We start from the raw sequence: 17,974 nt of genomic DNA, 5'->3' as shown, positions 1-17,974 counted from the left end.
GTTGGGAGGTTTGTGGAGGGGTGGAGGGAGGAAGCAGGAAGGAGGGCACCCACTGTTTTGTACTAACAGGGTGGAGGCAGTGGCCAGCTGGTCACCCCACCTCCCGCCTGGTGTGGCACAGCCCATTGGCTCACACAGACACCAGGCCCTCCGCTGGTTCTGGCCAGGAATGTGGAATCATTGACAGCCCCTGCTGCAGGTGGGGGCTGGCAAAAAACAACCTTGGAAACTGCAGTGCGCAATGAAAGGCACATCACCTTTCGGTGGGAAAGCTGGCAGCCCCCCCCCCCCAATTTTAGATCTGCATATCCTTTAAAATTTTAAATTTTTTAAAAAATTTTTGAAAGGCAGAGAGAGACAGAGACAGAAAGATTTCCCATCTGCTGATTTGCTTCCCAAATGCCTACAATACCCCAGATGGAAACTAGGAGCCAGGCACACCATCTGGGTCTCCTATGTGGGTGGCCGGGCGCAAGTACTTGAGTCATCAATTGCTTCCTCCCAGGGTCTGCACACCCTGTGACTTAACAACTTAATTTCTAGGATTTATGGAGCGGAAACTCTCGCAAAATCATTCAGAAACATAGGTAGACATTTGTGACAACATTGTGAACAATTCACAAGATCTGTTAAAAAGATTCAAGAAACTGATCAGGAGAAGTCTCTGCAAGTTTGAATTCCTGCAGACACTTCTGTCCATGATTTGGTGACTGGTTTACCAACCTTTCTTATACACACTGTTTTTCTAAAATGGAGATATGTTTACATACCAGATACACACATATGTAGGTTTTACAGACTTTGTATATTGCATACACTGCTCTCCAATTGCCTTTGCTCACTCAGCATGTTATAGAAGGCCTCCCTTTCATGCCAACATACATGAAAGTCACCTGTTGACCCCACAGTATTTGCTTCGGGATGTGGAATCTTTTCTCTTAACAAACACCTTCTTGGAAGATACTTGAGTTGAAGTGAATACAATGCATTATCACGTGGTTCCAGCCAGGACACGGCTCAAGAGAAAAAGCCTGCCCTAGAAACTGCTCATCCTCATCAACTGTGTTTACCTGGGACTTCGTACCCATTTCTCAGAATCATGCAGAGTTCTCCAACTGTCCCTCTCCTCCTTTACTTTTCTACTGGACTAAGGCATGGAGACTTATACACAGCCAGAATCACAAAGTCAAGCCAAAGTTGGAATTTAGAGGCACAATGGGCTCAAACGTTGTGTTCCACAGGGCTGTGGAACAGCACATTCGCACAGACGATGTCCTCACCCTTAGGACAAAGCTGTTGTCCTTGACAGAAACCGAATACCCTCGCCAACCTGAGGCCACACCTGGAGCTTGTCAGCCCTGAGCACCACTATTCCCCTCACAGCTCATTCTCACCAGCACCCAATCAGACACACACGGCCACAGGACGAGGCAATCCATGGCAGGGGGAGGGCATGAGCAGGTGCAGCCGCCTGACACCATGCCCTGGCCTCAAAACACCAGGGGCTGGGGGCCGCAGGGAACATCCACATGCCCTCAGCTCCCGGTCTAATCCCAGGATCCCCGCAGCAGGTGGCTGGGAACCAGGGCGAAGCCAGCGAGGGCCCAGTGTTAATCCCCCCTCAACTGCAGCGCGCTCACACAGGCGGGTCCATAAGCCCTGCCACACCAGCGTCTCCTCAGCCTCGTCCAGCGGAGGCTCCTGGCCCCGCGGGAGCAGCCATGACACTGCATCACAGGGGAGCTGAGCCCTGTCTGCCACCTGCCCTGTTCAGGCGCCCTCACTCAGCGGCGGGGCTGACTTGGAGCCCCCAGCCCCCGGGCGCAGCAAGACTCCCCAGGAGGCAGACACTTTGGGAACTAATCAGACCTTCCCCTCCCACCTTCCGGTTTGCTCTCTGTACAGGCTGTGGCCACACTTTAACATCTCGCCCCTCCCCACTCCCCCCCGCCCCCACCCCACCGCACCTCCACACAAATCACAGGCCAGGAGTCTCCCAACACAGACGCCTCTGCTTTCACACTTGCAGGGAATTCCACAGTCACTGCCTTCCAGCCGGAAGGCCCTGGCGGTACTGGTCCCCTCCAGAACAAGGCAGTCACCGAGTTCCTCCTGTCTACCCTGTGGCCTGTGTGGGTGGCGGATCTGGCCCTCCCGTGGCCTCCTAGGCACTGACCAGTGTCTCAGGTGGCTGTACACGGCAGACCCCATTGCTTCAAACCAAGTGTGTTCCGCTGGGAAGACAGCCAGACCCACTCCCTCCTGTCCCAGACCAATGGGAGACCCACAGGAGAAAGGCAGGATGCGCTTTCCCAGGGCCTGCGAGCTGTATCTTCATTAGAGGCCAGAGTCTTTAAAAATAGCGACTAATTGGTTGGCTAACTGGGCCAGGCTCTCCCTAGGTGAGGACACAGCTCTAAATAAAAGCCTCCTATTTGTGCAAAAAGGCTCGTCCGCTCTCCAGTTTTCTCCCTCGCCGCGGCCCTCCCGGGCCCCCTGTCACTCAGCTCAGCTACCCGGTGGCACCAAAGCCGCCCCCCAGACACATCCAATCACATCACCCTGGGCTGACGCGAAATGACAAGCCACATGCCCTTCTCCCTCTCACACGTGAGTGCAAACCCAGAACAGCACCTGGTGCAGATGGGGTGGAATTTCTAGACAGGCACAGTGTTACCGTCTATAGCTACTGTCGGCAGTTCCCACGAGCCCGCCCGGGTTACCTGGCCTATTCGCTCACATGCCAGCACTTGAAGAAGGGAGGAAGAGGGGCTTCTGGGGGAGTCCCTTTCATTGCATTCAGCTGGGAAACTCAGAGTGTGCCTATTTAGCTCCTCTTTACAGGACATGGAGGCTGAACAGCACCCGATTTTGTCCCTGGAAACAGCCAATCTGCCTTGAGGAGAAAGTTCCCGCAGCACACAGGGCGGCTCAAGGCCGACTGCAGAAAGCGTCAGGTGGCACAACTGTGGGGCGGGACAGTGGTGACAGCGCTCCCCCCTCCACACTGCTTGGAAGGCAACCTGGTCTTTGCAGCTTCCTTCTCAGAAAAGGCAGCTCTGCGTGGCTGGGGAGGTGGCGCCTAAGCCCCAGCTCGAGTGGCTTAGGACCAGGGCGAGCCACTGGGAAGGGAAGATGGTAGAACAGAAGGACTCCAGGGTCCTGGGAACTGGCCTCGAGCCCCTGACTCTGGACAAGCTGCCCTGACAAGGAGCAAGACTCGCAGCGGGGAACACACCTTGGCATCACTGCCACATGACGTCCCTGGCACCAGCAGCTTGCAAAGTATCCAGTCTGTTCTCCAATGCCCCGCAGGATTGTGCAGTGAGCACCACGTGTCCCAGGTGCCCCTCTGAGCCAACCCACTGAGCTCAGATCCCAAGGGCCCGAGAAGACATCAAGACAGCTTTGATGAGTGCCTGCCTCTGGGTTCCTCAGATCGATCACATCCCTCCAATTTCCTGCATCCTTGGGACTGTCTTACACAGGGGTGTGGATTATGCCCTGCCCAAGGGTGCATGGAAGGCACTTCAGAAAGCTCATGGGAAAATGGAATTAAAAGTTAATGTTGGTGTCCGGGCCGGCGCCGCAGCTCACTGGGCTAATCCTCCGCCTTGCAGCGCCGGCACACCGGGTTCTAGTCCCGGTCAGGGCACCGGATTCTGTCCCGGTTGCCCCTCTTCCAGGCCAGCTCTCTGCTGTGGCCAGGGAGTGCAGTGGAGGATGGCCCAAGTGCTTGGGCCCTGCACCCCATGGGAGACCAGGAGAAGTACCTGGCTCCTGCCATCGGATCAGTGCGGTGCGCCGGCCGCAGTGCACTGGCCGCAGCGGCCATTGGAGGGTGAACCAACGGCAAAAGGAAGACCTTTCTCTCTGTCTCTCTCTCTCTCACTGTCCACTCTGCCTGTCAAAAAAAAATAAAATAAAAAAAAGTCAATGTTGGTGTCCAAAACTTTGAAATCCATGCATGGGAAGAGTCTTCAAAAAAAGTTATGGAATGTATTATTAAAAAATTACCCATGGAGGGGCCAGCACTGTGGCGTAGCGAGTAAAGCCACTGCCTGCAGCGCCAGTTCAAGTCCCGGCTGGTCCACTTCCGATCCTGCTCTCTGCTATGGCCTGTGAAAGCAGTAGAAGATGGCCCAAGTCCTTGGGCCTCTGCACCCACATGGGAGACCAGGAAGAAACTCCTGGATCCTGGCTTCAGATCAGCACAGGTCCCACCGTTGCTACCATCTGGGGAGTGAACCAGTGGATGGATGACATCCCCCCACCCCGCCTCTGCTTCTCTGTAACTCTGCCTTTCAAATAAAATAAGTCTTTAAAAAAATTACCCATAGATTTCAAAAATCTTTGCAACAAAATATACTTAGCTTTTAATTCCATTTCCCACAGACTTTTTGAAGTCCCTTTGGACACCCTTTATCACATCATGGGCACAAGACTGCATGGGCAGCACGGCGATTCTGGGCGCACAATTCCTGCACTCTTGGGAAAGCTGGCACCTGCTCACAGCACGACAGTGCAAGCAGCTGTCCCCTGTCCCATGTGCGCTCCTCGCATCTTTGAGGTCTGTTCTCGTACCTGCCCATCACCCTCAGGGTCTCCATTGCCCCCACACACAACCTGCCATGGCTGCCCCACACTCGGAAGGTGTGTGTTGCCGCTGCGTGTGCCCCTGGGCTCTCTGCCTGCACCCGTGTGCTCACAGGTGTGCTCACCCACAGGGTTCTGTGGAGCAAAGCTGCAGCAGGGTGCAATGACACTCACTTTTCTGTGGCTTGAGGACAAAGGCTTTTCCCCTAATTCTTGGCTCTGCCACTTGTTTCTCCTGCCCTTTCCACTCCAGAGCTTCTGTTCAGGCCTCTGTCCCTCATCAGGCCCCAGACACAGGCTCAGATCTGCAATGCTCTACAGCCACATCCTGTGGCCACCTGGTTTTTGTTCTGCTTCCCTCTCTTTATTCTCCCTTGGAAAGCTGGCCTCTCTCCCTTCCTGACCTCAGTGCAGCCTGCCCTTGCTTCGTAGGCTTCTGTACTTCCAGGGCTCAGAGGTGGGAAAACTGTTAGCTCAGGGAAAGATGAGGACACCAAAGCACCCCCAGCTCACTGGAAACAAACTCACCCCAGCAGCGCCCTTGGCCTGGCACTGCACAGCCCTCCCCGTCTCCTCCCAGGCCCTCTTGAATGCTGGCTGCAGGGAATGTCAGCCAGCTCCCAACACTGACAACTGAGCCACACACAAGCAAAGAGACCCATCAGCCGCCACCCAAGGCAGCGCCAGCTTCCTGCTATCAGCAGAGTCCTCTTCCAGCAATGGGGCCAAAGGAGGTGACGGGAGACCCTGATGCCCTTGGCAGGCCAGGGGTGCGGAGGGCATCTGGGAGGCTGGGTCCTGGCAGTCCCCATACAGGGGGCACAGGGTTCCTGCTGACCATGCCCTCATGTCTCTTTCAGAAGGGAAAGAGCAGCCGAGTTGCCTCTGACCAGTGATTCCAACAGGACCTTCCAGCCTGAGCTGCACCACGGTTTTCCTCCTGTGCAATCATCCTCCACAGTTAGGATTCTGTCATTGCATAAAATCCAGGCCACCTTTGTCCTAAGCAGCAGGCAAGTGACAGAAGCGTCACAGCAGGACCAGAGCCGGATGATACCTGGAAGGCACAGCCAGCCGTCCTTCCTGTAGGCCTGTGGGTCCCACTCACGGTGCTCTTGCTCTCAAGCTACATGGCCAGGGCTGGGATGATAAAACAGCCTCAGCCGCCCCAGAGGAACCGGGGATTTCCCTGTCTGGTATCCCCCAGTCAATACACTTGGGACTGGCTCATCCGCCTTTCAAGCTGAGCTGGGGGCACCCAATGACCATAGAGCTTAATGTCACCGCTGTTTCTGATGCTGAGCACGCAGGGGACAGAGCCTGTTACCCAACTGCACCTGTCGGGAAGACAGCGTGGGACCTGGGGAAAAGCGCGAGGCCAGGGGTGCAGAGTGAGGCACAGAAGAAGCAGGAGAATCCGCTCCCTTCTGCCCAGGGTCTGCAGTGTGGGCCCCTGGGCAGGCAGGGCACGAACACAGTGGAGCACTCACGTGGCTCCTCTTGCCTTCTTCGTCTCCCACAGACGTGATGACTGTCTCCGAGAAGACCGTCTGTCCCGTGTGGTTGTTGGTTACCTAGAGGGGAGAGGTACACTGAGAGTGAAACAGAGGGAGGGTGGGCAAATCCCACACACTGGTTAATTTTTAGTGTCCTCCGTCCGTCCCCCAATTCTGAAGCGAGCGCACAAGGTGAACAGTCAGACGCCCACTGCCCCCTTTCGGCCCGAGTCCTGCTATGCCCAGCAGCCCTGAGGTGCAGTGAAGGAGGTACTGGCAGAGTGTCTTGGAGCTGGGGGGGGGGGGGGGGCGGGGGCGGGGCTCGGCGCAGAACCTGCCCCCGGCACCTGCTGAGCGACCACAGCCACTGCTGTAATTCCAGGGGCACATCCCTCACCAGCGTTCTCCGTGACAAATGACAGGGCTGGGGCTGTGCACATCTTTCTTTTTTTTTTTTTTTTTTTTTTATTTTATTTTTATTTTTTTTGACAGGCAGAGTGGACAGTGAGAGAGAGAGACAGAGAGAAAGGTCTTCCTTTGCCGTTGGTTCACCCTCCAATGGCCGCCGCGGCCGGCGCGCTGCGGCCGGCGCACCGCGCTGATCCGATGGCAGGAGCCAGGAGCCAGGTGCTTTTCCTGGTCTCCCATGGGGTGCAGGGCCCAAGCACCTGGGCCATCCTCCACTGCACTCCCTGGCCACAGCAGAGGGCTGGCCTGGAAGAGGGGCAACCGGGACAGAATCCGGCGCCCCGACCGGGACTAGAACCCGGTGTGCCGGCGCCGCTAGGCGGAGGATTAGCCTAGTGAGCCGCGGCGCCGGCCTTGTGCACATCTTTCATAGAAGCCAGCAGGCCTCCCCGGCAGCAGCCCCACTCCTCACTCTCGTGGATGGTTTCCTGTCATCAAAAGTGCACGGATTGTCCCAGTATTTCTCCCTGACTCTGTAACCAGGTGCAGGGGCAGACACCTCGTGTGGAGCGCAGGTGATCCCTGTCCCGGCAAAGGGCTTGTCCACCACCTGGCTTGACCCAAGAGCTATGGCCTCTGTGTTCTTTGCAAGTGTTTCCTTCTCTGATTCATAATTTTATCATTTCTACATATTTTCCAAGTGCCAGCCAGCTCTCAAATCACAGGAGTCTGAAGCTGGAACAGAATGGAAAATTCAGCCTGGTCTGCAGAAGTGAATCAGGTCCCAGTCCTGAGGAGGTAGGGACTAAGCCTTCGTGACCATGGTTTTCTATCTTCACCTAAAAAATTCTTCTCCCCAGAAAATACAAGGTATCTCCTCCTCTCTCCCCGCTTTCCACAGGATACACCATTGTCAGAATTTGTAAAATTCTACAGTCTCGTAGGGATGGGTTGCATGACTTCTCGGGGCCTTAATTATATGCCTATATATGTGTAACCTCCAGGAGGATGACATATGGTTTCCGAATGTGTCACCACTGCAGAGCCTGTCTCTCATGAAGCACTGCACAGAAGCGGTGCCCGGGGGAACCCACCTGACAACTTCTGCTCTCTGCAGTAAGCCAGCGACAATAGGAAGAACATTTGCTTTTTTTTTTTTTAATTTTTTTTTATACTTGCTTTTGCCCAGCACTTGCTGGTCTACTAAAAGCTTTCATATGCTTGACGTTACATGATCCTTACCCCTCAGTAATGTAGCGGTCCATATCCTTCTTTCATAAATGCAGTTAGTAAGGGTCAGGACATTTAAATTGTTTTTTTCTTTTTTTCAAAATCATACTGGTTACTGGAGGACCTCACACTCAGATACTCTGACAACTACAAACAGCAATTTCAAGGAGCAGTTGAACTCATTGGCTAATTACTATCAGAAAGGATGACTTCATATTGGTTTTGACAACAATAACACAATCGCTTCAGGAACATTCTCCAGCCTTCAGATGAGCAATGCTCAGGGATTCTGTTGAGCTGGTGAACTCATCCCCTGGCCTGGGGCGGGGTGGGGGGGGGCGCACTTTGTGAAGCTGCCGCATTCTAGCTGGGCCCACCCCTCTGCCGCCACACAAAAGCCACTTTATGGTCAAGGCAATCGCCCGTAAGAATTGACCTCCTTACGCTTGATGGCACAGAAGCACTGCTGTTCCAACCAAGTAATTACCTGGGTACTCGAACAAATGCAAGGCTCCTTCCTGGGAGCCACTGCGGCCATGCACACGGGAGTTGAGAAGAGATGAGAGCTCCCTTCTATTCACAATAGAATGTCTACTCTGTGGCTCCAAACAAAGGCCATGAATGTGGCATGGCTGACTCTGCAGGAGAACACAGCACGGGGCGTGGTTTGCTTTCAAAGCCCCTGAGGCATCTCCCAGCAGGGCAGGCTAAGGCTCTGCTCCTCTAGTGCAAAGCTTTCTTAAAGCAGGCCAGAACAGGAATCAACACACTTGCTCCCCGTGCTGAACCAGCAGACGCTGAAAACAGGTACAAGATTGTGGCTGAACAGCCAGCACACCAGTGAGTGTTTACTCTCCTGGTAGCAGAGGGCTTCCCTTCTGAAGACGGGCTAGAACACACGTGGGATCCTCCCGAGGAACCCGCGGGGAACCATTCACCCACAGGACGGTCTCTATTGCAGCTCCCGACTGAGTCATACAGCAATCCCTAGGAGAAAAATTCCTCCAACTCAGTACCCAGACAGCAGCTCTGCAGACACTTGTTTGCTTCCTCTTTTTCAGATGATAGAAATCCCGGAACATTCCTTTGCAATTGGACTGGCAGGAAGCCCAGAGTTAAATTTGCTGCTTAGATGCAGAAGTAATTTAGGCTCCTGATCCAAATCTCTCTCAAACAGTACCCGCACTCCCTCTGGTTTTCAAATCTGCATTTGACCGGTCTCCGTGTTTCTGGCTTGTGTAGCAAATATGTAAACAAGACCTTGGTCCTCTGCTGGGGCGGGGGCTGAAGGACAGAAGTCTGGCTGGGGCCGCCCTTACCTTGTGAATTTCTCGGTGCACGTGGACAGTGTTATTTCCGACCTTGGTTTCCGTGTTGGTTTCATTGTGATAACTGGCGGGCAGATTCGCCAGGCTCACTTCCGGCGATGTCTTCGCGGCAGCTTCTTCTGCCTCCATCTGTTGAACCCATGAATTTAATTAGCAAAATTGTTTTCTCCTTTTTTCAAATGGGAGTCTAATTACAAAGAACGGTGACCAGGACAGGTGCCATTAATCGAGGATCCACAAGGGCAAGACAGACACTGTAATCAAGAGCCCTTAAAATCTCCAAATCTCCCTACGCGGTGGGTGTTAGTGGGGGAACTGAGGCTTGGGGAGAGGACATAAACCCCAGGGCCACCGCCGGTGAAGGGTGAAGTTTGGATTTGAACTTGTTTCCGTTAAGCAGCCATGGCCCCTGTGGGAATGGTGTGGGAGCCCTGCCCACCTCCTGGCAGCCTCCTCCAAGGTCACCTGCATCCATCCCTGTGCGTGCCAGCAGCTGGCCTGGTCTCGCTCTGAGGGCCCTCTCTGGCTACAGAAGCAGGCTCAGTATGCACAGGAACAGGCTATGGGGCACAGTCCCCCAGCGGCTTCTCCCCTCAGCAAGGCAGCGCCGAGGTGTGCAGCATCTGCAGTCTCTCTGAGCGCCCCTGGTGGGACTGACGCGAAGCACTCACAGCGGTGACCTGCTCATCAGCACAGCCTTCATTGCCTTTCATCCATTTCATTTGCCTGCTTCTGCTAGTATTTTCTAGGATCACCTCCCAGATAAATGTTTTGCTCCCAAACCCCTGCAGGGTCTGGTGGTGGTGATGGTGGCAGGGGCAGGGGGAGCCACAGTAAGGCAGATCCCTATCCCCTGCAGGTCGGGCCACAGCTAAGTCTCCCTCCCCACCGGACTACCTGGTCCCCTGGCAGGAGGGTGAGTTGATGATTCTCAGAGTCCACACCCCTTCTAGCTCTTCGTGGACATTTGTCCTGCTGCTGCCACGTTTCTGAGGCCACTGCCGTGCAGCCTCCGGTCTCCTTGCCTGCCCTGACATCTAGCCCAGACACATCAGTCAACTCCCATCTGCGCCCGACTTCCGCTTCCAGACGCACTGCCCCCTCCCTTAGCCCCCCAAAGAGCAGGCAGCCCACAGTGGGACTCCTTTTCAGTGTCTACACCCAAAAGGAGGCCACACCACGGACCAGCTGAGCCAATCAGATATCGTCTAGGAATTTAAAATGAGAGACACAAAGAGGAAGTTCCAGTTGGTGGTTGGCAGTTTTCCAATCCTGCTATCTTTGACTCTGGGCTGTATTTATTGTTAAATAAATCCTCAGAAGTATTTTCCTATTTTAAAAACATCTCTGCCCTCTGTCTCCTGAAGCACTAGGCAAACCCTTCTTTCCCGCCCCGCTGGGTGGATGCCAGAAAGGACCCCTGCCCCAGCACAGCACACACCCACTGGAGTGGAAGAAGTCTGGGAGGCACAGAGGCTCAAGGAATCACACAGGGCCTCGGTCAGTGCCTGCTGTGCACACGGTGCTGTGCTGGCTCCAAGCACTACGATGTTTACAACTTGATCACAGGTTTCGTGATCATCATCGTCATAGTAACAGCCCTCAGGTGTGCAGCACTGCCTATGTCTGAGCCCTTGCACCAGATACCTCAAACAGTCACGGCAACCCCATGAGGAAGGCGGTCTCGCCTTCAGTTCACAGATGAGCGAGATGAAGGCACTGCCTTACGTCATCACGTCACTGCAAGGGCAAAGCTTGGATCAGAACTTGGGTGCATCTGACTCCAAATTCTGTGCCTTTCCCAAAGCAGGACTGTACTCCCCCCACGCAGCCCATGCTTTCCCCGGAGGGGAGAGAGCCCCTGACCGCGCAGCCTGGAGATGACTATGAGGGCCTCTTGGGAGGTCTCCAGAAGCAAGTCAGGGTTTCGAAGAAGAGAGAAGAAGGGGTTCCAGGAAGAGGGGGAGAAAGGAGCCGAGGCCCTTTCTGCGCAAAGCATGCGCAGAATCTGGACAGAGAAGGGTGGAATTTGTGCAGAGAAAAATGTCGAAGACAGCACAGGCAGAGCCATGGCAGCCTGGACACGCATGGGGTGTGCTTTGGGCTAGAGAGGAGGCCCATGCTGGGCACAGAAGACAGTGGGGGTTCAGTAGAGAGAGGCTGGAAGGCAGACCCAATGGTAGCTCTGAAGCACAAGGTGTTGGCCTGGCTCTCAACCAGGTGCATACATCAGGGTCACACAAGTGACCTCCAGATTAGGCCACTGGGAAACAGGCAGGGTACTTTTAAATAGGTACCTGGCATCCTCCCCACACCTGCTGAATTGGAATTTCTGGAGATGGGGCCCCAGACATCCATGAACTTCTCAAGTGATTCTGAATGTTCCCCTCCCCCTGCTGCCAATCAAGGACCTCTGCTCTGGGCAATAGGAAGTCACACAAGTTCTAGAAAACCACATGGGAAATAATCTAGAGATGATAGAAGGAAGAGGGGGCATCAGGGAACAGGCTAGAACCAGGTGCAGGAGAATGGCACTACATCTTGGGGGACCTCCAGGCAGCAAAGATGCCAAATCAGTCCAGAAGGTGAAGCCACTGTGAGATGGCCCCTGGACAAGGCAAGTTGCTGCCTCTGGCATCATCAGAGGGTTGCACAGTGGGAAGTGCCAGGCTTCTGGATCATATAAGGGGGTCCAAGTCCTGGCTCTGCCCCCAGAGTAGCCACATGACCTTGGACAAAATACCGAATCCCTCTACACCTCTGCTTGCTCATTCATAAAATGAGGATGATACTACTTTGTTGAGTGGCTAGAAGAATTCAGGATCATGCAATCCAAGTGCTGGGTACAGCATCTGCCCCGGAGCCAATTCGTAATACTATTTCCCTTTAAGAAAGCTTCAGAAGAAGCTAGTTTTCCAGAAGTGGCAATGACAGGCAGTAGATAGCAGGCGTTTCAAGAGTTTTCCAACAAAGTGGAGAAGCAACAGAATGGAGCCAAGATAGGAGACAGATGGACTTTATTTTTTAAATCAGGAGATCCTGGCATGTTTCGTGATTGGAAAGATTCAGCTGGAAAAAATGAGGAAATTGATGATGCTAGAGAGGACAGAGCAGGAGGAGAGGGAATGTTCCCATGTTTTTAAAAGCCCCATTGGAATCTGAATTCTACAATCAGGCTTTCGAACAATTGACAAGTTACCAAATCTAGAGCTTGTCGTGGACTGAACAGATCATTCTTTTTTTGAAAAATCTCCCTCCTCTGAACCAGTGGTTATTTTAACAGAATGAGCTAACAGTTCTTTAAGGGCACTGTGGAATAAAGGAACAGTCTGCGATGGAAATTTCAACCACAACGATTACTGCCACCACTAAGAGAAACTTAAGCCTGCAGCAGTAGGAGTTGTCTCATAGAACAGGAATGTGGATGCTGGTACATGGCATTTATAGTCGGCTGACTGTGCATCTGCTAATGGGGCACAGTAGAAAACACCCATGAATAAATCCAGGGCTCCTGCTAGGAGGAGGTGAGGTGATAGGAACGTTCTACCATATACCAGTGACTGATGTGGTAATGGGGGTAGGAGAAACCAACTGGCTTTATCCACAAGAAGATTTATTAGGAGCACACAGGAAAACAGGAACTTTCCAGATTGAAGCCATCTGAAGATTTGCGTCTTCCAATAACAATGCTGCAAATAGAGCTACTCTGCCCTTCCCCTTAAGAGACATGGCCAGCTCGAGTCAGCTGGAGTGTATAAAATGTCAGGAAGTTACTTGAAAGTGGACTCATGATGCAACTATGTAAACAATTAATGCATCTGGCCGGGTTCATCCCTTGGACAACAACTAAATGACAACTATCTTGTGTTTCTACGATGTAAGGGGCTTTCTGGAAGCCTCTTTTATGATACTAACAACTACAAGGTAGTCTATTCTTTGAAGACACTTGTAAAAGATACTTTAGATCCTTTAAGGTAGATTTTAATATTTTAAGATAATTTACAAGAGAGCTAACTGAGAATCAACCGGACACTCATGGTACTTTGTTATTATTGAAACCACTACCATTAATACGATAATAACGATAACTATTATTTATTGAAGAACAACAGTCTCATGTGATCATTCCAACATCACAATGAAGCTACTTGTATTATAACTGTTACTCAACCCTGGTTTTAAAGCCATCTAGAAAGTTTCCTTTTTTTAATTCAAGAGACAGAGAGGCAGACACAGACAGAAATCCACTAGTTCACTCTCCCAATGCCCACAATGGCCAGGGCTGGAGCCAAGAGCCAGGAACCCCATCCAAATCCACCATGTGGGTTGCAAGGACCCAACTAGTTGAGCTGTCACCTGCTGCCCCCCCCCCCCCAGCATTCTGTGCTGGAATTGGGAGTAGAACTATGAAGTGAATCCAGACCCTGGAATGAAATCCAGCATAGGACACAAGTTCCTAATCAGCATCTTCATCAGTATGTTAACCACTAAGCCAAACCCAGCCCCTAACCTTACTGTAGATGGCTAAGCAGCTCTAACTCCCACCCTCTCATTGAATTCTCCCTCTATTCTAAGGGATGCACATTTGCATTTCAGATCCTGAATCCCACCACTTAATGAGTGACAGTGCCATGACTGGATGAAGGAAAGTTGATCCCTAGTGCCAGTTCTCCTAACATAAAGGTGCGCAAAAACTCCTCCTGTCCCCACACCAGCAAGGACATTCTCTGGGCAGTGACCACTGGATGAGGCCAAGGATGGCCAACCTGTCCGCTCACAGCACACTTCAGCTGGCCAACCTACAAACACAGGGCTACATCTGGATGGAGGAAGGCTGGGGTCCTGGGACAGCCCGGTGAGGGTAACTTGTCAGGGGAAGACACGACCACTTTGGTCTGCTGGGTCCCAAACTGCTCTAATCAGTGAGGAGACTGAAGAATCCCCTGCTGCTCCCTCATCTCCTTCCCCTGGAGCTGACGTCAAAGGACCCAGCCTCAAACTTTCCCAACAGTGGGACCGATTTTCCTCTGGAGGGGTACACGCAGGTGACCTGGCCAGTCTTATTAGGCATCCACGTGCAGGGGGGAAAGCAGGTGACCTGGGTTTGGACCTGAAGGGCAGATGAGGAGCTCTGTTGAATCTGGAGGCACAGAGTTCCAACTCCCGGGCCGAGCTGACTTCCCTTAGCCTTCCATATCTCAGGACGGATGGCTTTGCAACTGTGGGAAAGGAAAAGTCCAAGGGTCTTGTGATCTGGGCCTGTCCAGTGGATATTTAGGGACATTCACTCAGGCCACTGCTTCCCTATCCAGTGACCCTTTGCTGAAAACCCCAGCCAGCTGACTGTATCACGGACTGCAGGGCTGGGGGGAGCAAGCAGCTTTTCCCAGCAGACAAGAGCCAGCATTGAAGGCTTTGCTCAAGGGGGCCACCATGCTGGGGACAACAGGGATGTGTGGACGCTGACCAGGACAGCTGGTCTCTGCCTCTTTGCCAAGTGAGATGGCTTCTCCCCAAAGACAGGCTTGGTCAACAGTGACCAGACCTGCCCACCTCCTAGGCACCAGGGACAGCTCCCCACACCTGGATGGGGAGTCCAGGGCCAGCTGTGTCTCCTACCCAGGCAGCCTTCACCATGTCTGGGTGCCCACCAACAAGGACAGAACAGGAGGATGCCCTCCTGGGTGCTTGGCCCTGGGAGGTGAGGAATGGAAGCAGCCAGGCAAAGCTGCTCCACCATAGCTGGTTGTTTGATAATAGCAGTTGCTATATATCACCCACCTACTGTTAATCAAGTGCCCCCACTTGTAACAAGGCACTTAATTCTCAGGACAGAGGAGGAATGGAACCCAGGACTGATCCAGAGCACTCTGGAGGAAGGGTGCCCTTCACATATCAGCAACCACCCAGATCATTTACAGGGCTGGGATTTGGGGTTCCCATCTGCCTTCTGTGCCCCCCGTGGCTGCTCTCAGGAAAGGAACGGGGCCAGGATTGCCAGCGAAGCCCGGCTTTATTTCTTTGTCCCCACATGCATGCTAAGTGTACCTTTCCTCGGGGAGATGGCAGGCGCTCAACACTCACAGACAAGCTAGGACTTGGGGCTGCCTGGCGCTCCCGCGGCCTCTGTGACACACAGCGCCGGGACACGGGGCCTCGCAAGCAACCATCGCACACTACTGGGGCGGCCAGAGTCGCTAGGTGGCGAGCCCGGCTGCCCGGGCAGGGGCGGCCAGCTGGGGTCCCTCGGGTGATGGGCTCAGACCTGGACTCCCCCGGGCAGGAAAGCAGCACGAAGCGGGAGTCGGCCCTACCCGCCTCCGGCGGCGAGAGCCTAGGTCGGCGGCCGGCGCTCGCAGCTCTGCCCTGGGCGCCCCGCGCCGCCCTCGCAGGCACCCACCTCCTCCACGGCGCTGCGCAGTTTGTGCTGCGTGTCCTCCATCAGCTCCTCCACCTCGCGGAACATCTCATTGAGCGTGGCCTCCTCCTGCGGGTAGCTAAGGGCTGGGCCGGGCTCGCCCGGAGCCGAGGTGGCCGTGGGCGCGGGCGCGGGCACCGCGGGGGCCGCCGCCGCCAGCAGCAGGAACAGCACGGTGCTCCTCAGACGCCGCATCTCGGCTCTGCGCCGGCCGCCGCCGCCGCCTGTGAGTCGAAGAACGCTGTCTGAGGCGCGCAGACCACCCCTCGCCGGCCCCGCCCCGGCGCCCCTCGGCCTCGCACCAACCCCTCCTACCGCCAGGGGCGACGAAACCCGGTCCTCTCCGCGACAGAGGCGCCTCCAGCCGCTCCAGCGCCCACACCCCGCACCCGGACCCCCGCTGTACCCCTCACCCCGTCCTCGTGCCCAGGCTCAGCTCTGCTCCCCACCCCGGATCTCTGATGGCCCGCTCACCCAAGCAACCGAACCCGGGTCCCCTGCGCTAACAGCCCCCAGCTCTCGCTCCCCCGCGCTCACTCCAGCTCCGTCCCGGGTTCGAGCCCTGCCCGTTCCCCGACCAGATCACAGCGCGGCTCCAGCCTCCCAACCCCCACTGCCTCCCCATCTCGGGCGGGCACCGCAAGGGTCGCCCCCTCCCCTCGGGGACGCCGTGTCCGCAAGCGCTCCGCCCCGCCCCCACCTAGGGGAGACCCAGCCGAGCCGCCGCCGCCCCTCACCCCCCACGACTGGACCGAGCTGCACCTCCGGGTAGACCTGCCTGAGCCTGGCCGCAAGTCCGCCACCGAGCTGCGGGAGCTGGAGGGTTAGGTGGGCGGGCGGCGGGTGAGGAGCTCGGCGGGGATGCGGCGGCGCTGGTACCCGGGCGCGCCTGCAGCCCTCGCCCCGCCCCCCGGGGGGGGCTGCCGCCCAGCCATTGGCCGCCGAGGTGCCGGCGACCTCACCCACACGGCTGCCCCTGCTCTGGTCTCCGACGCGCACTGGGGCAGCCGTCTGCTTGCCCGCATCTCTGCACGGTGGTCTCCAGCCGGGGGCTTAGCGGCAGCCCTCCCAGTCCGACCTCGCGGTCTGCCGGGCGACTTCCGCCCAGCTGCACTCCCGGCCTTCACAGGCTGGCCTGAGTCTGTGTGCGGAGGGAGTCGCCGCGCTCCGGCCTGGGCAGCCCACTTGTGGCTCCCGCAGTGCGTCTTCTGGAGGTCAGCCAGCTCCTAGAGGCCGGCAGAGCAGAGCGGCTGGGACGAGACACTTGCAGCCAGCTCTGCTGCCTCCTGCCTGCCTGTCCCGAGCGCAAGCTACTGCCCATCAAGGGAGCTGCACTTTGTCTTCCACACAGCACTCGGGTATAGTTTTAAGTAAACGAGAGCTTGTCAAACCTCCCGGGCTGCCTGGATTCCTCTTTCTGTCTGGACACGCCTGCCTGCGCTCCTGGCCTGCATGATTCCTCCTCTGTCCTCCAGGTCGCCGCGGCTGTTGACAGACCCATCCTGAGGGCTCCTGGTGTGCCAGGCGCAGGGACTGACAGTCCTCTGAGGCTGCTGCTGCTGCTTTTGATCCTATCCAGCAAATTAGGGCGCTCTCCTAAGGGCACACAGTTCTAAGTAGCTGAACCGGGATTTGAACCCAGGAATCCGGTTCCAGAGCCTTCCCCCTTAGCTACCACGGTCCTCTGCCATTAACCTACCTAGGGTGTATTTAAACTGACTGGGGAGTATAAGATGAGCAATTTCCACAGGTGACCCCTGTGGGACCATGGCCACGTGTTGTGTCCCTGCACCTGACTCCACAGCACAGTGCCAGCACAGAAGAAGGCATGTTTGGGGCTTTTCTGGCACTGGGCCCTGCGCTCACCACAGCTCTGTAAGACAGGTGCCATTAACCTTTTCCATAAGTGAAGGGGCAGAGAGAGGGAAGTTCAAGGTCAGCGTGGGGCTGACAGTGGACCGGTGCACAGCTGGCTGGAAAGCTGGTGCCCTTCAGCTCTCATCCCCACCACTGCCTCTCCAAGACTGGCTTCCTGCCACTTTCTCCTTAATTTCTGGGTGTCCTGAACTCCAAGACAAGCCCCCCTCCCACAGCATCCTCTGCTCTGTCTCCTGAGTGTTAGGTAACCATGGCTCAGCCATTATTAGTTTTCTGAGGGTGGCTGGGCCCATGCAAGGAAGCTGGAGCTGAGTCTCCAGATGCCCCACTGTGTCTGTTCAGGCACAGGGTGCAGGACGAAGAAACAGAAGCTGCACGGAGGGTAGGGCCGGGGTGCTGGGGGCCAGGCTGGGAACCGCAGTGTGCAGATTCTGCTCCTGCTGCTGACGGAGAGGATGGGCGGTTTCCCCAGATAAGACCCGGCTTCTGACTTTGATCTTTCAGCATGAGGTTCAGAGGTTTTGCTTTCAGACTGATTCCACTTGGGATGCCTGCATCCTGTGTCAGAGTGCCTGCTTTGAGTCCCCGCTCTCCTGCTTCTGATCCAGCTTCCTGCTAAA

At 55.2% G+C, this 17,974-nt stretch overlaps 1 protein-coding gene across 2 annotated transcripts in view; it reads right to left on the bottom strand.

Annotated features, from left to right (window-relative positions):
• DKK3 (dickkopf WNT signaling pathway inhibitor 3) overlaps nt 1-16,367 on the bottom strand; it is a 45,624-nt gene extending 29,257 nt beyond the window's left edge. Inside the window, exons 1-4 of one of the 2 annotated variants that reach the window (XM_070073264.1) lie at nt 16,221-16,367; nt 15,459-15,700; nt 9,050-9,187; nt 6,087-6,170 (exon numbers count right to left, since the gene is read on the bottom strand). In XM_070073264.1, the coding sequence (XP_069929365.1) occupies nt 6,087-6,170; nt 9,050-9,187; nt 15,459-15,671 (435 nt within the window). In that variant the 5' untranslated portion in view covers nt 15,672-15,700; nt 16,221-16,367. The remainder of the gene's footprint in view (nt 1-6,086; nt 6,171-9,049; nt 9,188-15,458; nt 15,701-16,220) is intronic. The other variant, XM_070073263.1, reaches the window with a different exon arrangement.
• Between the last annotated feature and the right edge of the window lie 1,607 nt (nt 16,368-17,974).

The sequence above is a fragment of the Oryctolagus cuniculus genome, chromosome 1 (assembly GCF_964237555.1).
Source record: "Oryctolagus cuniculus chromosome 1, mOryCun1.1, whole genome shotgun sequence".
Classification (NCBI taxonomy): domain Eukaryota; kingdom Metazoa; phylum Chordata; class Mammalia; order Lagomorpha; family Leporidae; genus Oryctolagus; species Oryctolagus cuniculus.
Note: the sequence above shows the minus strand (reverse complement) of the source record. Positions and strands in the feature narration are given on the sequence as shown.